The sequence below is a fragment of the Microcebus murinus genome, chromosome 4, assembly GCF_040939455.1.
Source record: "Microcebus murinus isolate Inina chromosome 4, M.murinus_Inina_mat1.0, whole genome shotgun sequence".
In the NCBI taxonomy this organism is placed as follows: domain Eukaryota; kingdom Metazoa; phylum Chordata; class Mammalia; order Primates; family Cheirogaleidae; genus Microcebus; species Microcebus murinus.
The window spans coordinates 43,993,413-44,018,216 of record NC_134107.1 but is presented as its reverse complement, the minus strand read 5'-3'; the positions used below and the strand labels follow the sequence as shown (position 1 = coordinate 44,018,216).

Here is a 24,804-nt window from a genome sequence, read left to right as displayed (position 1 = left end):
AGCCCTCCCTATCGCAATAGCTACACTGGTCTCTGGGCTCCTCCTGGAGTGCCGGCATGCAAATAGGATTACGGAGCATGTTCTTGTCCTCTTCCTTTTGTTTTGACACGTGAGGTAAGCCCGTTACACACACTATCCTACCCTTTTTTCATTTAATACGTCTTGGAGATTTTTCCACCCCAGTTTATAAAGAGTTTCCTCATTCCTGTTAACAGCTGCACAGTGTTTCATCTAATGGATGTATCTGCCAGCCTTTAACCAGCACTGCCATTTTTAAACCCCTATTTAGTATATATAAGGGAACTGATGTCTGAGAGAAAGTCCCTGTCCAAGGTCACTCAGAGCAGACGCCTGGCTTCCTGACTCCAGTCCAGTGGCCTTCCAGAGAGCCCAAAGGCCTTCTTCTGAGCCAGGTGGTTTGGGGCTGAACTTTACCACCCCTCTACTCCCCACATCTCTCTGCCTGGGCCATATCTACCTCCGGGTTCCGGGGCCACGCCCATCCCAGCTCGTGCCCTCCACCCTGTGTCCGAGTCTGGACTCAGAAGGCAGCAGCAGGCTCTGCCCCGTCCAGAGGGAAGAGAGAAGCCTTACCTTCTACACTTACAGGTCCTCCCAACACAAATGTGATGCCCACGGCTCTGGAGTCTCAGCTAGTGCCTGGACTGTAGGGTGGCGGGTCTCCTCCTTCCTTTGTCCTAAAAGTGGGGCCACTGGGAGTCACCCAGGCCTTAAATGTCTGGCCCCCTGGGGGCGATCCCTTACTCAGGCTCTGCAGCTGTCTCAGCTAGATGGCAGACTGCTTTGTGTGTGTAGGAGTAGGAGGGGGGTATGGGAAGTGGGAGAAGGAAGCAAGGCTGGATCCAGAGCTGGAGGAAATGGTGGGGAGGCTGGGGTGGAAGTCCAGGGGTACTTTTCCTATTCCCTTGTGCTAGAGGTTTTGGTTCTCACTACAGCTGGGTGGGACCCCTCTGAGCTGAGGAGTTCAGGGCGTGTGTGAGTGTGCACATGCACACGCTTGGGTACATGTGCACACACAGTCCAATGGGGCTTAGGGAGCAAGGCAACAGGTGTATATTTTCTAGGGACTGGGAGAGGGAGAGTTGGGGTCGGTTATGACATCTGCTACTTTGCATAAATCCAGGGTGTACCATTCATGTTGCACTTACAGGGCCACCTTGGGGGAGGACAGGAAATGTTAACTCCTTCCCACTCTAACAGCCCAATCTCTCTAATCTGGGTAGTAAGGTACCCACATCTTCCAGGGGTAGATCTCTTTTTTAGGGTGGCTGGAGAGCATATCCCCTTTCTCTGAGATGCCCACCCCCTATTCTTTCTTCATTGTCTGTAGCACACCTTGCATGCCTAGACCCTTGACTAGCCAACCCAAGGTTCTAGCATCTTGTAAGGAGCTGTTGGTTGGTCAGCAGCCCTTCCCCAGATGCCCTCCTGCCCTGGGGTGACCCCCATTTGCCAGAAGTGACATCACAGCTACTTTTGCTCCATCTCAGGGGTGCAGAGGATAAGAATAGAGCAGGAGTGTCCAGGATGACTTAGGATCTGAGCCCATGGGCAGATTCCCTGGGACCCTTGGGAGGAGCTATTCTCAGCCCAGGCCTTACAAGGGAAATTTCTGGGCTGCAGCTGCTGTTGGGACCTGTGGAGCTAACATGGGGTAAATGCTGGCTAACAGGGAGAGCCCTGGGTATGACCTGAACACCCCCTTGCCCCAGCCTTGGCCTTTCTGGCCCATCTGTTGGAGCTGGTGGTCTGGAAGATACTTTGCCTTCCCTGGAAGCCTTCCCCACCTGTCCTTGAGGCTCGCCATGGCCCAGAGCATCTGGCCAGGCTGGGGTTGAGGGTGTGTGAGAATCCTGCAGAATGGACTTATTTGGGCTTCTCAAATTTGGACTCACTCCATACTCCCAATATCCACAAGGGGCGCCAGTGAGCACGAGGGCCAGGCTCCTGTGTGCTTGTCTGGGAGAACCCGGAGGCAGGAGTGCAGGGAGAGGAAATCACACACACACACCCAAGAGGTTAGTTTTGCTCAAAATGCTCCGTTTATTGCTCTATTCAATGACCACGAGCGAATTATAAAAAGACACCAAATGTCTCTCTGCCGTGGAATAAATATTTAAAGTCAGCAATAAAAACACGTGGCTCCAAGATAACACACGTTGCCAAAGAGTCATGCATGCCCTGCTGATGGGCTCTCAACGCACACATGGACATGGGAACACACGTGGAGCGACACGCAGCGAGACTTCTGGGAAGGCTTTCCCATGGTGACACACAGAAACGTCTCACACAGATCTGGGGCTGAGTCCCCACCCCTTCCCCGGAGCTCCCCTCCCCTCCCCCAACCAGGGCCCAGATCCTCTGGGTTCCCCACCCCCATCTGTCCCCTTCCTTCCCAATGCCTCACTAGCTGGTCATTGCCTCCTGGGGGCACCTGACACCCAGAGGCCACCCTGGCTGTGATGCCTACCCCAACCCAGAGACCTCTCCCCCAGCTGAGAGCTCTCTGCCAACCCCTCAGGAGCTCCCCATGCCTGGCCTCCAGGTCCTCAGCACCCACCCGTTCCTGGTCCAAATAACTGGGGGCCAAATGTACTCTGCCTGTCGGGAGAAGTAGGGGTGGGGGCCTGAGGCAGGCACATCCGCCTGGCTGCTCGGGAGCTGGAGCTCATTACCCCTTTCCCGGGCCGAGGAGACACAGTGTCCGGTACAGACAGCAGAGATGGATGGACGGACGAACACGCTGCAGCAAGACGCCTGGAGTGCGGCACGGAAACGTTTTGGATCAAGTAGCGATGGAACCATCATTAAAAACTGAGGCCCCAGGTCTGCGTGTTGTAGGTCAGGCCCTGGGGCCCCAGGCCTGGCCTGGCACGTCCCCCCTCCCCCCACTCCCCAGTATGTACAGGAGGAAGAGCTATGCTGGAGGGCAGGGGCCAGGCCCAGGTTAACACAGGAGGCGGGAGCAGACAGGAGGGAAGGAAGCAGGAGGGGGTGAGGGCAGGGAGCAGGCCCAGGACCTGAGGTAGGGCCCTGGGAGGCCAGGGTGAACGCCCCACTTAGGCTGGGCAGTGCCCAGAGGACCTCAGAGGGGGAGCTTGGTCACTCTGGGGATTGGTGGGACAGCTGCTTCTCGTAGAGGCTCATGACGTGGTGCACAAACTGGTACTGCTCGCATGTCTGGATCATGCCGCCCCTGCTGGGCAGAGATGTGTGACAGGGACGGATGTGCTCATTGAGGGATGGGCTGTGAGAGGTTGCCCAAAACCCATGCAGCGCCCATCATTTTTGAGGCACACTAGGGGTCCTGTCCTTGTGCAGCTTGGAGAGACCAACCCTTGCCAGCCATTGCCTTCTGCCCCTTCCTGTTGGGGACACAGATGACATGTCCCTCCACTTTCAGTCCCTGTCCTTCTGTCCACCAGCTCTGTTTCTCTTCCTTCTTCATCCAGCCCCAAATGTCTGGGTACTGCCCCTCCTCCCAGCTGTCCTCCCTACTCCTTGTCTGCCCGCCAGTCCATACCCAGTGTCCATCTGCCCCTCATCCCCATGCACACACTGGTCTCTCCCTGCTGCCCCCAGAGCTCTAGCTCCCCCGTGGGCCCCACCCCTGCCCGTGGGCTGACCTGTCCTGACGGAGCTGGCACGTGGTCTTCAGGATGTCCACCACGCCCTCATGCCGCAGCTGCTGGCAGCAGATGCTGGTGGCAATGAAGCAGCCGGTCCTCCCGATCCCTGCACTGAGGGCCGAGGGGATGGGTGGGGTGAGGGGCAGGGCGGCCCAGCGGGTGGGGGGCTGCCCTGCTGCAGTGGCTGGCTGGGAGGACCCACCTGCAGTGGACGACGATGGGGGCACAGTGGGGCCCCTCCTGCTGGGCTGCCTCCTCCACCTCCCGCACCAGGTGCAGGAGTGGGGGTGCCCGGTCTGGGGTCTTCTGGTCAGGCCAGGATGTGAACCAGTAATGCTTCAGGCCTCGCTCTTCAGTCCCACTCTGTCGAGGAGACAGAGGCCCACCCCAGATACGTGTGAACTCTGTCAGCCCACAAACCAGCCCAGATGGGATGGCATGGGAGGAGGACGGACACAGGAAGGACAGAGAGTGGGACCCTGTACCCATCCCACCTAGGCCATACTACCCAGTGGCACCCAACAGAGACCCAAAGTCAGCCTGGTAGTCAGGGCTGGTTGGTGACACCAGCCTTAGTCTTCTCTTTGTTTCTGCTCCAACAATTCCAGGATCATCTGAGAGAGGGCAAAAGCCCCTTCCCCAATTAATGACTGTCTCCAGAGTTCCTTATCTTAACAAATGGCCAGTTGTCCCTTAGTGACATAACCCAGGGCCCCGGGACTCTCCCTCTCACCTTGCTATGCTTTGCCTGCCCAATCCCACCTCCATCCACATTAAGTGCTGCCAGTTTTACTGCCTCTTCATGTCCCCACCCTACTAACATCTCCACTTTGACCTTTATCATTGTTCCAGTGCGTGCGACGTCTCCCTCATCCCTGCCTGCTCCAGATCCAGAGTCGACATGATCTGTCCACAACACAAATCTGGACATGCTGCTCTCCTGCTCCGAACCCTTGCTACGGACTGAATGTTTGTGTATTCCTAAATTCATATGTTGAAACCAAATCCCTGACATCATGGTATCTGAAGGTGGGGCCTTTGGGAGGTGATAAGGTCACGAGAGTGGAGCCCTCATGGATGGGACGAGTGCCCTTATAAAAGAGGCCCCAGAGAACTTCCTCGTCTTTTCTGCCAGGAGAGGACAGGAACCAGGAAGTGTGCCCTCGCCAGAACCTGACTGTGCTGGTGCCTTGATCTTGGACTTCCAGTCTCCAGAACAGTGAGAATTAAATCTGTTGTTCGTAAGCCACCCAGTCTATGGTATTTTGTTACAGCACCTGAACATACTACAGTACTTTTTGATGGCTCTCATTGCACCCAAATAAAACTCACTCTCCTTAGTCCTTAGCCTGGCAAAGATGACACCCAGCACAGGGTCTATGCTTTCAGGCATATCTCTTGCCCTGCACACTTGTACTTAATGTTCCTAGACTTCAAAAGGTTTGTATATAAAGTGTCAAGAGCATGTGCACACAACTGTTCCATCTTCCATGCCCTTACTTTTACTTTTTTCTCTTTTGGGAACGCTCTCCCCACTTGTTTGCTGCTGGTCAACTTTTCCTCATTCTTTAAGACCTCAATCAGCAGCACCACTTCCAGGAAGCCCTCGCTGAGCATGCCGGCTGGCAGAGTGTCCTTCTGTATGCTTACCTAGCTCTCACTCAGTATTTACCATCTCATGGGCACTTCTTGAAGAGAGTCCAGGTTTTGGACAGCTCTGTATTCCCAGTCCCCAACTCAGAACCAAGGCCAGGCCAGGTACTTGTGATGGCTTATAGACAAAAGTAAATACCCTCAAACCCCAAGATGTCCTGTTTTTTTCCCCAAACATCTCCATGGCATTGAGAAGATGAGCAGCCCACGCCTCATCTCAGCTTCTCTTTCTGGGTGATTTCTACTTAGGAAGCCCGTTCCTTGGCTCCTTGGGTTACCTGACTGTAACACAGACCACAGCCTTGCTCCCTGGCCCTTCCTGTCTTCCAGCAAGACCTGTATCTCCAAGCTGCCCAGGTGGGGAGTGCCCTCAGTGGCTGAGGTGTCCCCTGTGTCCTACCAAGCAGGCTATCTAGGGAAAGAACAGCTCAGAGGGACAAGTCTCAGGCCTTGAGCCCATTCTCTGTGGCTGCACACTACAGCTGTCAGCATCAGTGAACTTCTCTGGCTGTTTCTGGACAGGGAGTCAGCTTCCTGGTGCCTGGCTCACCTCTTGCAAGCCTTCCAGGTTATTACTGTGGGCTCTACCTTCCCCAAATATGGGTCTTATCATTTCTCAAAAACAGAACCCACTCATCCCAATTCAAAGGAACAGTCTCCTCTCTTATGTTGATCCTGAAAGAAGCACAACTTCAGGGTGGGAGGATACCTTCCCCCACTTTTCTGAGCTGTTTTGTATTGCTCATATTTTATACATCTTCCTTTTTCTTGCCATTTTCTGTAACCACTGCCTCCCTGTGCAACCCCAAAGCAGCAAGGAGTGCCTGCTCTCTGGTGGACAGATTGGTCACTACAGGCCAGAAACCCAGCACTCCAGGTGAAGCAATGTTTCTAGGCAGATCTCAAAGTTATAATGAACCCTCGGTTTTAAGGACAGTTCTGGAAGCTGCTAAAGTCCCCTCACCCAGAGAGTCCTGGCCTTGGGTACATTTGAAGCAGAGGTAGACGGCATTATGAATGACAACATTAAATGCAACTGAGGTTTGGGAAATATAATGGGTTTGGTCCCTGCTTGTCCGTAAAAGCTGGGCATTACACAGGCCTGTATTTCAGCCACAGTGGACTGTGGGGCCCTGTTCTCTGTGAAGTCCCCAGTTACGCCACTATACTCCATCTTCTCAGCCCAGCCCCAGGTCTCACCTTGAGGGAGATGAGTCGCAGCCGGTAATCCTCAGTGTGAATGACTTTCTGCACAGTGATCTCAACACCGTCGTACACCACCTGCTCCTCTGGCCAGTACTCGGTGCATTTCTGCAGGGGCCCAGATCAGGCTGCGATGCAACCCTATTCCCTTCCCAACGCCCCTCCAGAGCCCGTGGAGAGAGACACAAGGGCAGGGGGTTTGCTGCTACAGAGTGTTGGGTTCAAACCTCAGCTTCATAACCTATAAGCTACTTCCCTTTTCTGAGCCTCAGTTTCCTCATCTGGAAAATAAATGGAAGTCATGCCCATTTTGAAGAACTTTTATAAGGATTCAAATTAATGGGCTACGATGGGTACAGAGGCAGCCATCATCAGTCCTGGCAGGCTGGGAGGCAGCAGAGTGTCATGTTTAAGGTATTGGGCACTGGAGGTGGAGAGGCCAGCTCCAGGCTCGGCTGCTGTCTGTGTGGCCCTGAGCAAATGACTTAACCTCATCGAGCCTCCCGTTTCCTCATCTTGGTAGTGAATGCTGCCAACTTCACAAGATCATCGTCAAGGATTAATATGCAAATGAGATGCTCAGTGTAGGGCACAAAGCTGGTCCCTACCTCATTCATCTCCTCGATGTTGGTGATCATGACGATGATGGGCGTGTGCTCCTGCCACACCATGCGCCAGAAGTCGGCCACCGTGCTGACGATGGGTCCCTGAGTGGCGATGTACACCTTCTCCTCCCCACCGTAGCCCTGCGGCCAGCCAAGTCCAGGCTGTCAGGGTCAGAGGCAGCGCTCCTTGGGCCCAGCCCCCACACTCCAGGCTCCTCCCAGGGGCTGGCAGGAGGCAGATTGGCTTGGGGACAAGGTTGGAAGATGGGTCCCCTCAACTCAGGCCTCCCCTTCGGTGGGAGGCCATCGGGATGGGGATACATACCCGGATGTAGTTGGCGTTGATGTAGGAACTCAGAGGGTCATCAGGGTCTGGTGAGATCAGACACACTCTGCTGTGAGGGTCTGGGGTGGGGGGAGACAGGTGAGGCTGGAAGCTGGGCCCTCTTGTGCAGGGCCCACCTTCTGTGGCCCACTCCTGGGCACCCACATTTCTTCTGAGACTTTGGTAGTTCTTCCTTCCCTTGCTCCGCAGCAAAACATTGACCCACCCATGGTCCATTCGGACAGGGTGGACCAAGGACGAAGAGTAGAGTAGAGAGAGAACGATGCCCTGGGTCACTACATCTGTAGTTCCAATGCCTACCCGTTGCCTGTGCCCCTTTGGCTGCCCTGTACTTACTGTGTCTTCTGTTCTGAGAGAAGGAAGCTAAGTCAAGAAAGGAATCACCTAGCGTGCAGATCCTGGACAGCAGGAGGCTGCTAGAGTTTGAGCACACACTGTCACTGGCTTCTATGTAAGCTTGTAAAATTCATGGCCTTTCAAAGCCTCAGTTTTTCTACCTATAAAATGAGGGCAAAGATGCCTACTTTCTTGGGCTATTGGGAAGAAAAATGAGAAAACAGATGTGAAAGTGTTATATAAACTGTAAAATGCTTTAAAAAAATATAAAGAGCTGTTAACATTTGAGAGTATGGCTGGGTGTGGTGGCTCATGTTTATAATCCCAGCACTTTGGGAGGTCAGGCAGGAGGGCACGCACAAGGCAGGAGGAGTGCGTGAAGCAAGGAGTTTGAGACCAGCTTGGGCATCACAGAGAAACCCTGTCTCTACAAAAAATAAGAACAAAAAAATAGCCAGTTGTGGTGGTATACACCTATAGTCCCAGCTACTCAGGAGGCTGAGGCAGGAGGATCGCTTGAGCCCAAGAATTTGAGGCTGCAGTGAGCTGTGATCACACCACTACACTCCAGCCTGGGTAACAGAGTGAGACCCTGTCTCTTAAAACAAACAAACAAACAAACAAAAAACAAACAAAACATTTGGGGGGTAGAAAGCTGAGGAAGACTACTGGGATAAAAAGGGTGAAGTCTCCCACATCTGGAATGAGACTGTAGGGTCTTAGCTGTGTGGGCACATGTACACAAAGATTTTTTTTCCAATCTATTTACACATCAAATCCCACAGTTACAGATTCCCGTAACATCCTGCTCTTCCTAGAGTAGATTTTGTTTTGTTCCAGCTAGAGCCTCCATGTATTGACTTTTCTGTCAGCCAGCTGAGGATGAGACTGAGATGGGGAGGTATGGGGGTAGACAGGAAGCCGGCTGGGTTCTGGGTTCTGGTCCTGGGTTCTGCTCTAGCTTTGTCACCAGCCTACTGTTTTATCTCTCGCTAGGACTCAGTTTCTCTCCTATAATAGGGAAGGCCGAATTAAAGGCACTTCCAACATGCACATCATGGGGCTCTCAAAAGGCAGTACAGGGGAGTCATTAAGAGTCTACACCAGAGAGCCTGGGTTTAAATCCTGATGTATGACTTAACTAGCAGTGTCCAATATGGGCAATTTACTTAACCTCCTTGTGTCTTACCTATAAATTGGAGATATTCCTTCCACAATGACCTCACTTATTTTGTAAAGGTAAAAGGAGTTAACAAGTAGAGCCTTTAGTCATTCAGTTAGAGTAGCATATGGTAAATACTAAGTTGCAGGCGGTTGCTGTTATTATTGCTATTATTACAAGGTTCACTATAAGTTAACGGATAGAAAGAAGGATCCCAAACTTGGGAGGTGAAACAGAAAAGGTGATGTGCCCAAGCCTCTCCTCTCTAGACCTTTTCTTGCCCCAGCCCCACTGCCTGACGTTTTGGCAGGTGACTTGGGAGGTCACCTGGGAGGTGGGGCAGTTCTTTTAAAAGAGGGGCACAGCAGGTGGCAGGGATGGAGAGGAGTGAGGATAAGTGGAAGGGGGTGCTTCTGGGTGACTGGCAGCAGAGAGAATCAGAAGCTCTGCCTGGGCCACCTCCCTTCTCCTTGTCTGCAGGGAATACTGTGCTTTGAGATTCCAGTGCACAGGACAAGGGGGCGACTGGTGCGAGCTGAGGAAAGGAACCCGATGACAAAGGGTCTCATAAGCCTTGGTTAGAGAGCTGGACCTAAACAAGAGGATTATAAGGGTGACAATGACAGTGTTTAAGGAAGAGAATGACACGATTAGGATTTCTGTTTTGCATCATTTTGGTGGCAAGGGTAGAAGATGGACAGGGGAGGAGGATATGGAAGTCAGGAGACCAGGTAGGACATTACCGCAATGATCTAAGTAAGAAGTGTCAAGGATCACAGGGCTGCCACGCCTGGCTCGATGCCAGGGGCTTTACATCAGTGTAGTCTGTGTAAATGGTGCCCCCTGGAATTGGGGAACATGAAAGCCCTACCCCCCAAAAGTCATTTGGCAGTGAGGATGGAGAAGAGGAGCTAGCCCTGGGAGATATTCACGCATTCATTCAAACAGGTGCAAAATGTCTACTGTGTGCCAGGCACTGTTTTAGTGCTTGGGATACAGTGGGGAGAGGGACAGAAATTGCTCCTCTGCATCTTGTCCCCCATGATGCCTGCTGTGCTACTGGTCACTCTGACTATGACTGTGCAGGGGCCTGTCTCTCCCAATGGACTGGGAGCTTTTTGTGCACACAGTCTGTGTCTTGTTCACATTGAAATTCTCAGACCTAGAGGCAGGAGCTGAGGAAATGTGTGCCTAGCAAACGAGAGAACAAACCTCAGGGTGTCCCCTGCCAAACCTGACCTGCCCTCTGCCCCCAACCCAGACTCATAGAGGGTGCAGGGTCAATTCCTGCTAAGCACACACAAGATTCTCTGTTGGGCTTTGGGGCCTGAAAGCTCTAAGCATGGCTGGAGGTGGCTTGAGCCTCTTAGCAATCTGGTGGGGACCGCAAAGAATCAAAGCCTGCTCCCACCTCTCCCAGTGGCTGCTCTGAGCAGCCAGCAAAGCCCTGGGTTCTGGGTCCTCTAGCCCCGTGCTCTGGGTAGGGCTGGGAAGGGGAAGGCAAGATGAGGGAAGAGGTGAGCATCCCTGAATAATGCATCCTGGCCTTAAATGGCGCTTTGTTTAACCGGAACTACCTAGACACTCTGTAACCATAGCAACTACAAGTCGCTATTTTAAAAGTTAAAAATAAGTCATGACATCTTACATGTTGTTGGAGATGCTGATGGCAAAACTGCTTTTTTAAAGCCTTGCTACTCCACCAACTGAGTGGAGTAGGTTTGTGGGGATTCACTTTCAACAAGTCACCCCCAAGCTAGCCCTGGGGTCTGGGGCCAGAATTTGGCAGGGGTGGCAGGCAGACAAAGGCTTGATAAAAGTCACCTGAAAATGACACCCCAGGGCTGAAACAGGAACATCAAGTCACCTGGTCTAACTGCCTCCAAAGAAAGAAAATCCCTCTGAGACCTTCTGAGGGGATTGCTCCTGTAGCCTTACTTGAACACACCGAATGATGGGAAGCTCACTATCTGACAGAGGCAGCTCATTCTCCCATGGGGTGGATCTATCTGTTAGAGGACTTACAATGTAGACAAAGAGCCTGATTCTGGGGTCACAGAGGCCCCGGTTTGAAATCCATCTCTGTACTTCCCAGCTGTGTGACTGTGGGTGAGCCATTTAACCTCTCTGGGCTTCAATTTCCTCTCCTTAGTATCTATTTGCCCACTCTGAAGAGATAAAGGATGTGAAACAACTTTCCTTCACAGTGGCTAGGAGCTGCTGTTATCATCGCCCTTTCTGTCTGGGTTTCTGTGGAGCCCAGCACAACACCTGGCCAGGCAGGGCACAGGTCCAGAGTGCTGTGTGAGGGAAGGCACTAGGCTCTGCTCTCACAGGTTGGGAACCCCCCAGCTCTTCACTGGTCGCCTCCCAGCTCTCCATCCCTTCTCCTCCAGTGGTGACTGTCCTGTCACCTCTGGAGGCCCAGCTCTGAGGTCTTCTTCAAGGGGAGGGGCACCCAGGTGAAGGTGAGCCGGCCCCCACGTCCCTGGGACAGCGAGTACTTACTGGGAAGTATGGTTTTGTACCGGTTCTTCCGCACCAGCCCAGGGATGTCGTACTCTTTTGGATCCACAAAGTTCATGGGGATTTCCTGCAGGAGGAGGACACGGGGGAGTGAGCACCTATGGGCTGGCCCTCACAGACATTCAGTTCCAGGGGCTGGCTTGAGTGCATGCATTCGTTCAACAGTTACTCTTAAATGAGTTAGTGTACATAAAGCATTTAGAACAGTGCCTGGCACATGCTGAGTGCATAATAAATGTTATCACGACTACTGCTTATTGAAGGCCAGCCTGGCATATAGTAGACACTCAATAAATGGTTGATGAATGAAGAACAAGACAAAAAGCGACCTGGTCAATGGCTGCCATTCCTGCTCTGGGCATCCCTACCTTGGGAGCTTGGTTCGTGCTGCTTGCTCTGTGGTAACACCGCCCCATCCTCATCTCCTCGGGTCCCACCACCTCCCCTGAGAAGCCTTCCCTGATTCTCCAGCAGGAAATTGAAGCCTCCTTCTGAGTCTCCAGATGTGCACCCTCCAATCACTCTGTGTCAAGAGCTCTTAGTGGGCACTTCTCTCCTGGCATATGAGGTCTTCTTGGATCTGGCCTGTCTTTACTTCCAGCTGTGCCTGTCTCTTCTCTGTTGCTGATCTGCCATTCTCTGTCCTGCCTCCAGTTCTGAGCTGATGGCGTTCCACTTGCTGGGACCACTGGTCCGCTCCTTCATTCCTGCAAATTGTGCCTACCCTTCAAGGGTCACCCTTGACTCTGTGTCTTCCCAATGGCCTCTGGGGTAACTCCCCCATGCCTCTTGCCTCTGCACTCCCTTCCGATCTGTCCGCATAGTTTAGCACCTGTCTGCACCTAGTTTCATACTTCTGTTGTTTTGCGGCACACTAAGTGTGGACTTTGTGTAATGAAGTTTGTAACACCTCTGAGGGTGGTTGTGAGAATCAAAGAAAAAACCAACACGTGCAAAACTGCCCCTGCAATGGGTGCACAGGCCACGTTCCTTCCTCTCTGGCAAAATCAACAATGATCCACCGAACAGGAAATGACGTTAGGACGTAAGTTCTTTCTTCAAGGGGAGATGATGGTGGTGGGAACGCAGCAGGAGATGAGGCTGGGGAGGCTGAGGAAGGCTTTCTGGAGGCATCCAGGGTGGGGGAGGAGACAGGCACAGGTGGGGTTCGCCTAGTTTGCAGGGGTAGGGGATGGGGCGGACCACTGGCAAAGGAGGCCGGGGCTGCACCAGCTCAGGTGAGGGGGGCCAACTGCCTATCCAAACGGTGCTGGGTTCTGGGAACATCGGCACGGAGGTCTTCCCAGGGGGGAGAGCCTTCTGGTCCAGGTACGGAGCAGGGTGGGCAGGGGCAAGAGGCCAGAAGAAAGGAGATGTGAGGGAGGCACACTCTTCCCCACCCCTCTGGCTTCTACCAGGAGGAATTTTCTCCCAGTACTCACAGCCTCTTCCCCATTCCTGCCCACAGAGGTGGGCAATTGCCATCGATAGGTAAGTTTGATTGAGGAAATGGGATCTGGGGCCTCAGTCCCTTCCTTCCTCCTCCTCTGGGGGTGGGGTTGGGAGGGGGCCCTCCTGTCAAGAAAGAATTACAGGGATGCCCCTGTGGGGCAAGGCTGGAGATGTACCGGCACCACCTGTGGTGGGTGGAAAGTTTGTTCAATTCTGGGGCTCATTATGAGGAAGCTCACTCTTGCGACATATTGCTAAGCTCATTTTGAATTTCACTGGCAATAGAGGCGATACTGTGATCTCCTACGTCTTAGCTCTTCATTGGTTGAGCCCTAAAGGCAGGTAAACAGGGGTGTCATTTACTGGGCCCCTAAAAACCCAACAGGAGGCAGCAGGAGGCTGTGGCAGAGGCAGACGGGAGGTGATCAGGATCCAAGCTAGAGCCCCAGGGGTGGGAAGGAGGGGAGATGACTGAAGAGGTTTCAAAGGCGGATGAACAATGCTTGGCAGGAGGAGGATGAGACAATAGGAGAGTCAGAAGAGAAGGCTTTCTATGGCTTTCAAAGCACAGTAGCGGGTGATAAAGACTTAGAAATGCCACTGCATAGCAATCACGCTGCTAGGTGTGTTGCATACGTTATCAATCTTTTTAATCCTTGCAACGACCATATTATTTTCATCCCCATTTTCCAGATAAGGAAACTGAGGCTCAGAGAGGAAGGAGCTTGCCCACGATGGTGGGAGAGCTGATAATGAAGTGATGTTAGTCTACTGAAGGTGCTGAGTTTTAGGCCCCATGCCCCACTGCCTGGCTAGGTGGGTGGCTACCATGAGTAGAAAGGCCCATCCAGAGGGAGGTAGCCAGCTCAGGGGGACTCACAAAGAATTCTGCCTGCAGCAGGAAAGGGTCGAGGGCCTTTTCGTGAAGCTCTTCGGCTTGGAGGACGCGGGAGGCGCTGAGCAGGTATTCGCGGGCTGACTCCTCACGTGGAGACATGAGGTAGCCAAAGCCCTCCTCGTTGCAGCCCGGGGTGCACATGTCCAGGGTCAGGGAGACGTTGGAGCCTCTCCTGGAAGGACCAGGAAAGGGGGAGTAAGTTTCAGGTGCCAAGAGGGGCACTGGCTGGGGGCCTTGAGGGTGGGAAGATGGAGGGCAAGAGCAGGTGAGAACAGGGTGGGCTCGAGGAAGAGGAGTGGGAGTGTGACAAGACCCCCATCAAAAATGTAGGAATCTCAGCTTTGAGGTGTAGGCCTGACTCTGTCTCCTTCCTCCTACAGTGCAGCAATTGGGTTGGGGGTTTGGGGTCCAAAAGTTCTATCCCCAACAACCCCAGCATCCCAACATGGCCCTCCTCTGGCCTTTCCTCTGTCACTGCTGGAGGCAGTTCCTCCCTGTGGTCCACAGGTGGATTATACAGAAAGGGAAACTGAGTCACCATGAGAAGGTAAGAATTGCCTAGGCTCTCACAGTAAGGGGGTGACACAGCAGAAACAAAAAGCTCAGTTTTCTGACTCCTCATACAGCGTTCTTTCCATGATATTGTGTAGGGAATTCAAATCTGGTGTGATCTGGCTTACCTATCTAGGCTCTGAAAAGAGGGTGTCTATACCCAAAGTGTGCTCTGTGGAACACTATGAGCACTCTATTTTTTTTTGTTTTTGAGAGAGTCTCGCTTTGTTGCTCAGGCTAGAGTGAGTGCCGTGGCGTCAGCCTAGCTCACAGCAACCTCAACCTCCTGGGCTCAAGCAATCCTGGTGCCTTAGCCTCCTGAGTAGCTGGGACTACAGGCATGCATCACCATGCCCGGCTAATTTCTTCTATATGTATTAGTTGGCCAATTAATTTCTTTCTATTTATAGTAGAGACGGGGTCTTGCTCTTGCTCAGGCTGGTTTTGAACTCCTGACCTCGAGCAATCCACCCGCCTCGGCCTCTCAGAGTGCTAGGATTACAGGTGTGAGCCACCTCGCCCGGCCACTATGAGCACTCTATATGGACGATTCTGTACTCAAGTGACTTTGGGAAATGCCATATACTGCACTCCTGCTGATTTACATGAACACACGCATGTTAAAGGCCACGACAAGTCCTGCAGTAAAGAGACCTACTCTTGACTGCACAAAAGTGTGTGAGTGTGAATGTGTATATACCTGGGTATGCCTATGTGGGCATGTGCAGTAACGGTATTTCTCAGCATTCATGTCAGGATACTTTAACCCACACGAATGACCTCGAGAACACGTGTCTACACTGGCTAAGCCAGGAGGCCAGCTTTGTCCTAGGCCCTAGATATCAGAGTCAGGCATCCACCCATCTGATGGAGAGCTGCGCGCTTGAGGGCCCATAAAGCCCGCCCCCCTCCACCCCTCCCACCTCTCCTGCAGACCCATGGACTTGACGGTCAGAGAGGCGGGGTCAGCCTCAGGCTTGATATCCATCACGCAGTCAAACACGGGAGTCTCAGGCACTGGATCCAGGTCCAAGAAGTCATCCTCGACCTTCTCCTCCATCCACTCCGAGTAGGTGAAGGAGGGCTGGCGGCTCACTGACTGGCGCCTGTCCTCAGGGGGCAGTGGGGTGGGTGGCTCTGGGGCGGTCCTCAGGAGGTGCCAAACCTGATTGGGGGTATATGGCATCATGGACCTGGGACCATACTAGCTGCCTCCTGGGTTCCTGGGGTGCCCATGGGATTGAGTCCTTGGCCCCTCTATGTGTCTAAAGTGGCCCTGCTCTCCTGGAGTTGTCTACATGGCACAACCTTCACCTAGATGACAGCTTCCACCCCCCATTCTCCCTCCCTGCCCCTCTCTCCCAACCCTCTATTACTAGTGGATTCAGCCCTTCCTGGTGGCGCCTGGAGGTTCCTACACCAGTCTTCTCCCTGCCTCAGCCCCTTTCCCCAGCCCAGATTCCTGCAAACCAATTTTCAGAAAGAACGAGCCTCTCACTCCAGACTGGGCACACTGGTGGGAGGAGACAGAGACCCATCCTCGTCCTACCCGGCATGTCTAGCCTGTGGGTGGGGTGGGAGTGGTGGGGATCAGGGGCGCAGGGTCACAGGAAGTGAGTACCGAGGCTGGGTCAGGAGGTGCCTTACCAGGGTGGTGCCGAGGACCAGGCCCACAGACAGAGAGACCAGCAGCAGACTGGGGACTCCCCAGGTCCCAGCGTCCAGCCAGGCCTGGGGGACAGCAGAAAAACAGGTAAGCGTGGTGGCCAGGGCAGTGTTCTCATCTATTTCAGCAGTGACAAAACTTAGGCTCTGAAAACTGCGTCCCAGGTTGGGGGAGGGGAGCAGGCAGAAGCACTTCGGGGGTTCAGGAAAGGTGGGATTGGAGGGCCCTGCCAGATCCCTTCCACCCTGGGGCTCCCTGCAGTGTACTCACCGTGGGTCCCAGCTGTTTCAGAAGTGTCAACAAGGAGGAGATGAGGTCCGTGGCATTCTGTGACCAGATGTGGCCATAGCCGCTGAACCAGAGCACCCCGCAGGCAAGCTGGGGCAGCCAGGGGAGCGGACTGGGTTCAGAGCCCAGCTCTCGCCCCCATATTCCCCTGCTGAGCTCAGCTCCAGCCTCAAAGGGGCTCCTCCTGGAGTCCCCTGAACCTCTGAGGTCCAGACTGGGCAGCTGACGGAAGGGCCCAGGCGCCGTGTGCCCAGAGGCGGCCTCAGGACTCTCCCTGGACAAAAGCTGACCGAAGGAAGCCAAGAGAAAGCCCTTCCCAGAGGGGACCCCTCAGGTCGGACATGGAAAGGGAAGTCTCCCCGAAAGGCCTCCACAGACAGGAGTCCTCGGAGAGAACCCTGCAGGAGTGGGGGGCCAGGGGAGGGGGCTGTGCTCCTGATTCTGGGGTTCGGGAGGGCGAGTGTGAGGGCTTAGCTCGGAATTCCAGCCTCCCCGCGCACCAGCCTGGAGTCCCTGAGGGACGCCAAGGAGGCCCCTCATCCCTCCGCCCCCAGGCGGCCATCTTGGGGAGGAAGTGGAGGCTGCCCCTCCGCCCGCCTCCTCCAGGCCCTCGCGAGGCCTGCGACATCCTTACCAGGAGCTGTGAGGCTGCAAACAGGCACAGGCTGCTCCTGACGGTGAGGGAGTGGCTGCCGGCGCCTCGAGGTGGTGGCTTCTGAGCTGGCTCTGAGGGCAGCGAGGGAGGAGGGGGCGGTGGCATCTCTCTCTGCGAGTCTGGGAGCCCTTCGGCCTCGTCCAGCGCCTCCATCACTACCGGCTGGGGGAGACCTGCAGAAGGCGGGCATGCGGCCGGTGACGCCGGCCCCTTCCGCGCACAGGGCTCTGCGACCCGCGCTGGGCCGCTGCTTTTGGGGTTGCTGTGGCTGCCTCTCAATCCGGGATCAGTCAGCGTGGCTCCACTTCCAGCAGTCACCCTCGATTAGCAAAGCAATATTCACCTACCTTCGTCAGAAAGAGCTAAGTGTGGGTGGACAAATTATTTCTCTTTTATTTCTCCAGTAACAGAGTTAAAATGGCAGGAGGTTTTTCAGGGAGTTAATATCGTTGTATTTACGCAGTTTCATTCTTTTCCATTTCTTAAGGAAATAAAAAACAACCACCTCAAACCCAATTAAAAAAGAAAAAGAAGAAGAAGAAAAAAGACACGGCATAACCAGGACGTGACCCTGAACAACTGGCCCACGCCCGCCCTCCGGATTTTTGTCTCTCGGGATCTGTGCCCTGAGTGGGGCTGGAGGCTGGGCTCGTGACAAGGTCACAGCCACTGGTCTCCCCCACCAACCCCGAGACCCCCACACTGAGAGGTGACAGGGGACAGTCAGGGCAATGTGGAGGAACATCTTGGTGCAGCAGAATTGGTATTAGATGTCTGGGATCCAGTTCTAGCTCTGCCCCTAGTTGATGCGACCTTGGGAGAGTCACTCCCTCTATAGGTCTCAGTTTCCCCACCTGGAAAATGGAGGTTGGGCTCTAGCCTTAGTTTTCTAACTGTATGCTTTCAGCATCCTTGTGTTTTCTCAGGTGCATCAGGGGCCGGGATCAAGTGCTCCTCAAGAGAGGAAGCACTGCCTGTACCCGTCCATATCCTGGAGCTGCGCTAAGATTATTTCAACACAGGTTTCCATTACTAAAAAGTCTGAACACCAGGGGCTTTGATCTGAGCCCCTGGCTATACTATGGGGGTTGCAGATGCAGTCACTTCAGTGAGTCCCAGATACTGGATGTCCCTGCCCAAACTCACATGGTTTACTTTATTGCTAGGAAGAGAGGGGCCTAGAAAATGGATGTGTACAGCTAGACAGCTGGGATGGAGCTGTCTGCACATCACGGTGTATGTGGGACAATGGATTTCTTTTCTGGTTGGGTGACAACAGAACCACATAAGGCCTGCATAGTTGTCTGTCCATGTGCTTGCCCACTCGCTCGACAAACATTTACTGAGCATCTCCCATCTCCTACATCTATAAAGTGGCGCAGAGCCCAGGTCCTGGAGACACCGCATATGTATCACAGGCTCCCCCTTCCCACCTGCTGTTGTCTAGGTTTCTCAGGTAAGCCTGCCCCCTGTGCTGTGCACACGCCATTCTCTCTGCCTGGAACACCCCTCCAACACCCTGCTCCCCTCCCCTGCCTCCCACATACTTTGCCAAGGTCACTCCTATTCACCTTACAGATCTCAATCGGATGTCTCCTGAAGTGGGTCCTGCCCTATCACACACTAGCACTCCATGCCTGTCCTTCATCCCACCAGCAGCAACAACACGCCCGGAATGTGCAGGGCCCTATTCTGAGTGCTCTACATATGTTAATTTATTTACTCCTCACACTACTCCTATGAAGTTGGTACTACTGTTATTTCCATTTTACAGAAGAGGAAGATGAGGTGCAGGGGGATTAAGAGAGCTGCCCAAAGTCACCTAGCTGCTAAGTGGCGGAGGTGGGTTCGATCTGAGGCAGTCACATGGACTCTAGGCTATATTACACTCACTATGGTTTGTAAAATAATTTTTGACTATCACCTCCTCTACTCTCTTAGAAGTTCCATGAGGGCAGGAGTGGGATCAGTTTCGCTCATCACAATTGTCTACAGCATCTAGCACAGTCCTGGCATGTAAGTCTACAATAAATATTTACTAAATCAGTGAATGATGATGGGCAGATGATAATCTTGTACTCAGTTTTCTTACCTGATAAATGGGATAATAATACATGCCTTGAAAAGCTGTTATAAAGACCTTAGATACTATAGATGAGACACCTGGCATGGTGCCAGGCATTTAGTAGGTACCCGATAAATGGCAGATTATAATAATCATAACACACAATTCTTGCCTTCAAAAGGCTCCCAGTCTCATAGGTAAAACAGACCAGTAAATACATGTTTACAACACAATGCAATAAGCAATAAATCGAAGTGCTATGCAGGGGAAGGGCATCTACCTTTGCCCTTGCAGGTCACTGTTACCATCTGATCAGTCACCTCAGATCCTGGGAACAAAGTGTAAAAGGGAAAGCTGCTGCTAAAAGATGGATCATGTAGGAAGTCAAGAGTTCCTACTATTGATAAGCAGAGGGTTGATTTCTCAAGGGGCACGGTCTCCACTCACACAGAGTTGCCAGGCGATGGCAAGTATGAAAGGGTGGGAAGGGTATAGGCTTGGGGGTCACCTGGCCTCTATGCCTTGGCTCTGCACTGCACACACTGGGGACCTTGGGCAATCTCTTCTCCTCCCTGGATCAGTAAAAAGAGGGGCTTGAATGAGAATTCAGTGCTGCTTAGATGTTTCTGCCAACCTCAGAGGAGAGGGAACAAGGGCCTTTGGGGAATAATAGAAAGCTCACATGATCTTAGACTTTGCTACTTTGTTTTAAGATGTTTAGGTGTTCTGTGTTCTACACTATGACATATCTGTACTCATTTTGATATTAAAATAATGTTTTTTCCCCTCCTAAAGCTTCGAATCAAATTTATGTTTCAGGAAGATGTGTGACATTTATCCCGTGGCTTTGCCCTCAGGGGTACATGCACCCTAGTCTGAGAAGCATGGAACTTGCCTGCAATAAAACATCACGCAGCTGTATAAATGACTCTGTTGATGAATATTTAATAACCCGGAAGGAAATTTCAACGGTATGGAGTGAGAAAAGCAAGGTTACAAAACAGTACAATTTCATTGGCCTTAAAAATTAAGAAAGGATAAATGTACCTATAAAAAGATGAAAAATACCTGATGTAAGGTTAGAGGTTAACATGATAGTGCTGTAGAGCCTGGAACATAGTAAATGCCTGGCATACAGTAAGTGCTTAATAAATGCTGTATATGGTAAATGGGAAAAATATAAGCCAAGTGTTAGCAACAGTTCTTTGGGGTGGTGGTGAGATTAGAGGTGATTTCATTCACATATCCTAAATTTCCTTCAATAGACAGATATATATGTGGTGTGTGTGTATACATACACACATTTGTAGTGAGAAAAACTGTTTTTTAAAAAAGATCAAAATTCTGAGTTCAGATATCATGAAACGTAGTATTCCCAAGTTTCAGGCCCTGACTCCCACCTGTCACATCTAAATACATGGCTGGGATATAAGAGATTGGCAGAGAATGTGCAACTCTCTGAGACCCACCCAGCAGCAGAACAGCCACTTAGAAGGCAGGTCCCTTGGATACCGTGTGATCATCACGTTTGCATATGAAAGACAGGAGGTTAGCTGCCTTGCACATTATGGGGGTGGAAGAAAAACTGCAGGCTGGTAGGGCCCTGTTATGCATATCACAGAGACAAAGGAGGAGGCTTTTTAACTTTTTTTTTTTTTTTTAAACCACTGGGCATCTGGCAGCCCTGGAGGCCAGATGCATCCAAATGACAGGTATTTACTGGGCATCTGGTATATGTATATCTTTCAGAGCAAGGTTTATTTGGAAGTTCTTCTGAGTAGAAATCTGACATCTTTTCACCCAGAAAGATACATTTTCAAACACGCATTATAAGCCACATATTATTTTAAGGGAGACCCATGGACCTCAGGTTAAGAGCCCCTGATCTTAGGGGTGGGCAGTGGGCATCTGCAATAGAAAGTAGAGGAAGTTGCAGAGATGGAGAACTGGGCTAGGATCCCACCTCTCTGATTTTAGTCCCTGCGCATTTGTGCGTGAGTCCAGCACACATCTACTGAGCGCTAATTAAATGCCAAGCACTGGGAACACCAAGATTCAATTTCATGCAATTCAGGAAGTATTTACTGTGTACCTGCTTTGCCAAGCACCAGGCTAGGCTCTGGGGATAAAGCAGTGAACAAAACAGTCCCCACCTGCACAGACCACTGTGGTACTGGGCCCATTTGTCCTTTTGGCCTCTGTTCTGCTCCTAGAGATAATGTCAGCTCTTCTCTCTGCCCTGCTGTCTCTTTCACTCACTGTCTTGTTCTGGGAATGACAATGCCACCTCACTGGGCTGGCTCTGTGCAGTTCCTGAAGTGCTTCTGCGCACGCAGTTGCATTGGCTTCTTTCGGCAGCCCTATGAGGTAGACATTATCATCATCACCCCTGTTTTGTTGGTGAGAGGTGGCTGCTTGTGTCAAGGGCTGGCTTTTCAATAGTTCACAGCGAGGTAGCTGCTTTGCCACGCATGAAACTCTGACTCAGAGGCAGCTTGCTGACAAGTGATTTAACATTGGGCTTCTCATGGGCTTGCCTCCTGCACAGGGCGAAGAAATTTTCCAGGAGAAGAAATCAAGCCTTAGGGAGGTTAAATGCCTTGCCCAAGTTAAGTGCAGACCTCAGATTTGAACCCAGGGCTTCCCAACATTAAGAGATGTGTCCCTTTTGCCAAGCTGCTTCTCAATAAAAGGTCACTGCAGCAAGGCAGGGAGGATGGAGAGAGCTTGGGAGGGTGGCAGGCCCCGGGTCTGGGGGAACCTTGAACCCTAACCAGCTGCATGGGGGTGGTGGTGAAGCTCTTGTGCCTGATCCCTGGCTAACGGATCCTCCAAGGCTATACATAGGAAGTGAAGGAAAGCAGTGCTGGAAGGATCCCAGGCCAAAGTGCTAGGAGTGCTGGGTAAGGCATGCAGGCAAATGGCCTTCAGACTTCACCTGGGGCACGTGCAAACACTATGATCCCTCTTCTGTCACCTAGCTCCCAAATCTCACCATTAAGCTCTGCAGCTACCCTGTGCCCCGGGGCTGGTGCTGCCTGAGTTCCAAAACTGCGGCTGCTCCTGTCAGTGACTCATCCTTTGAGCTCCCAGGCCGGCAGCCCACCGGAACCGGAGTGGCAGGCTGGCTCAGCCTGTTCCTGTTTATGTGAGGAGGGAGGCTCTGTCCCAGTTAGCTTTTCTTCCCTTCCCAATGTGGCCAGTAGTGACCGCCCAGCCATGCCCACACAGCCACGGGGGCCCTGCCCAACAGAACATGATGCTCAGACCTGCCCGGGCTTCAAGAACCTCTGACTGTCAGGGCCTCACAGGCCCTGAGGGATATGTGGTCCGGGCAGTTAATTTCTCAGGTGGAGAAACTGGCCCAGGGAGGAGAAGCCGCTCTCCCAAGGGTAACAGCCAGTCAATGTCCGAGCTCGGATGTTGCCTTCTACCGCAACCACCATTTGCTGACATGTTTGCGTGCTTACCACATGTGGGGTCCTGCTCCAAGCACTTTACACACATTAACACATTTAATCCTCACAACAATCCTAGAAGGTAAGTGCTACTCTTACTGCCATCTTACAGATGAGGAAACTGAGGCACAGAGAAGTTAAGTCCCTTGGCCAAGGTCCACCAATAAATGGGCAGAAGCTAAGACTAGAACCCAGGCAGTCTGCCTCCAGAGCCCATACTACTGGCAACATACTAGATGAGACTAAGCCCCTAAGCCCATGACAGGGCATTCTGCGTCCCACACCACGTCACCTTGGAGAAGTTTCCAATATCCCCCCTGCCCCTCATCTATCTAGGAGATGGTGCTGGGCTCCATAGCCTGTTACCATGTCCAAAAACACTGCCAGTAGACACTGAGTCCTTGTCTGTAGGATTACTGCTCCTATGTCACTGTGGGGACAGAGGGGAGTGGGGAGGCGTACGGGAGTCACCTTGGGGAATTTTCTACCAGCTCTCCTCTGTGGGCAGGTTAATCGACAGGGAGGGTTTGCCCTCCTATGCTCGCTCTGTCAGCTCGGAGCCAGGCACATTGTCAGCCTAATGCTACTCGACACTCACAACCCTGCCGTGGGTTGACATGACTGCCCAGATCTTACGTGTGGGGCCACAGAGCCTGGGGTCACAGAGCCAGGAAGCAGCAGAACTGGGATTTGAATCCAGTCAATGGGTCTCTAGAGTCTACAATCTTTCTCTTATTCCACAGAAAGGTCGAGGAACCCATGAGGGGGATGGGGTGAGGCAGGTTTTCGAAGTTTTACTTGGGTAGGCCTGAAGTCAAGGGAGGTGCTGCTAGAGGAACTGAGAAGGGCTGAGGGGTGGAAAAGTCTAGAAGGAATGGTCCCAATCATTTCTGCCATCACAATATCACACCTTCAGCACTGCCCTGGGCTCTGAGAGGGAGAGCCTGGCCTCGCTGGGCACTGCTGTGGTCTCTGTCCTCTCCGGGAAAGGCTTCAGTGGTGGCCCCTCATTTTCTGCTACCTTTCGGGGGTGTGTAGCAGGCAAACCAGGAGTCAGATGGTATGTGGTGCCTGAGAGTAGAGTCCCCCAAACCACGACAAACATTTGCCGAGCACCTGCACAATGCCTGGCCCTTCACTGAGATCCTCTCCTACCTTCGAGATGTTTTATGTTTCAACCCCAGCACTGACCAGCGTCGGGACTCCCAGCAGTGAGAACAGCCCCCATGAGAAAAATTTCTAGCTCCTCCCAAAGGCAAACGGATGGTGGATCTGGGGTTCTGGAAATGTGTACTGGCTCTCCACAGCCCCTCCACCCCATTAGTCCTGCTTACTGGGGGGCAACAAGACCAAGAGGGCCGCAGAGAAGGTAGCAAGATGACGGGCTTGGGCTGGCAGTGAGTCCATCTCGGGCGGACAGCGGGCTGAGGGCAGGGCCCACGTCTTCCGCATCTCTGCATTCCCCAGGCAGGCAGGACAGGGTGGGAAATGGAAAAAGATTCCGGCATAAGAAGATTCTGGACTAGAATGTGGGTGCTCACCATGTATCAGCTACATGTCTTGGGCAAGTTTAACCTCTCTGTAACTTAATTCCTGTTGTGGTCTTAAAAGACGCCTGTAAATTCCTCAACATTTCTCCTACCAATAGGTGGAGTCTATGTCCCCTCCCTGGCTGACTGCCCTGAACAGAAGGGGGCAGAAGTGATGTGATAGGACCATGAAGCTAGGCTAGAAAACTCCAGGTAGCCTTTGCTAGTTCTCTAGGGACACTTGTTCTAGAACATTCTGGCAGCCATGTGAGAAATCTGGCTACCCCGAGGCTGCCTTGTGGAGAGGGAGAGGGAGACTTCAGTGACTGATTTCAAATACTGACCCATTCAACCCTTATAACAAGAGTATGAGACAGGTAACAGGACTGTCCTTTGGAGACAGACATCTGGGAGCTACAGGACTTGCCCAAGGCCATCACGGCTCATAGACAGAAGAGCCAGGACTCAGAGCCAGGCAGTTTGGTGCCAACATCTGTCCTCTTACCCTGACTGTGCTGCCTGCCCAGACTGGGCCTCCACTGCTTCTTCTCCCTGTCAGGGGAAGTTGGCCTGAGAAAGAGCTTCAGCCCATCTCAGAACAGAGGGGACAGGGCCATCCCAGAGCAGAGGGGACAGGTCTTCTCCCCTTGGCATAATCCATCATGCTCTGGTTGGGGGACTCTTCTGGGGAGGCACAGAAAAGTAGGACTGGGACCAAGATGATGAGAAGAGGTCTAGGAAGCAAGGCGGCCCAGTGTGT

The 24,804-nt window shown here is 52.6% G+C and overlaps 1 protein-coding gene and 1 long non-coding RNA gene across 4 annotated transcripts in view; one reads left to right on the top strand and one right to left on the bottom strand.

Annotated features, from left to right (window-relative positions):
- Positions 1–2,025: 2,025 nt before the first annotated feature.
- Positions 2,026–24,804, bottom strand: part of PTPN5 (protein tyrosine phosphatase non-receptor type 5) — a 59,813-nt gene continuing 37,034 nt past the window's right edge. For all 3 annotated transcript variants that reach the window (XM_012780618.3, XM_012780617.2, XM_012780620.2), the window contains 12 exons: positions 16,972–17,165; positions 16,320–16,427; positions 16,031–16,114; positions 15,307–15,548; positions 13,814–14,003; positions 11,464–11,548; positions 7,437–7,516; positions 7,115–7,252; positions 6,504–6,614; positions 3,853–4,013; positions 3,648–3,761; positions 2,026–3,217 (listed from right to left, as the gene is read on the bottom strand). In XM_012780618.3, the coding sequence (XP_012636072.1) occupies positions 3,124–3,217; positions 3,648–3,761; positions 3,853–4,013; positions 6,504–6,614; positions 7,115–7,252; positions 7,437–7,516; positions 11,464–11,548; positions 13,814–14,003; positions 15,307–15,548; positions 16,031–16,114; positions 16,320–16,427; positions 16,972–17,165 (1,601 nt within the window). In that variant the 3' untranslated portion in view covers positions 2,026–3,123. The remainder of the gene's footprint in view (positions 3,218–3,647; positions 3,762–3,852; positions 4,014–6,503; positions 6,615–7,114; positions 7,253–7,436; positions 7,517–11,463; positions 11,549–13,813; positions 14,004–15,306; positions 15,549–16,030; positions 16,115–16,319; positions 16,428–16,971; positions 17,166–24,804) is intronic.
- LOC105879962 (uncharacterized) lies at positions 16,929–19,982 on the top strand. Its single transcript, XR_002223635.2, has 5 exons — positions 16,929–17,014; positions 17,480–17,701; positions 18,767–18,834; positions 18,934–19,008; positions 19,877–19,982. It is a non-coding gene; the product is annotated as an uncharacterized LOC105879962 (long non-coding RNA).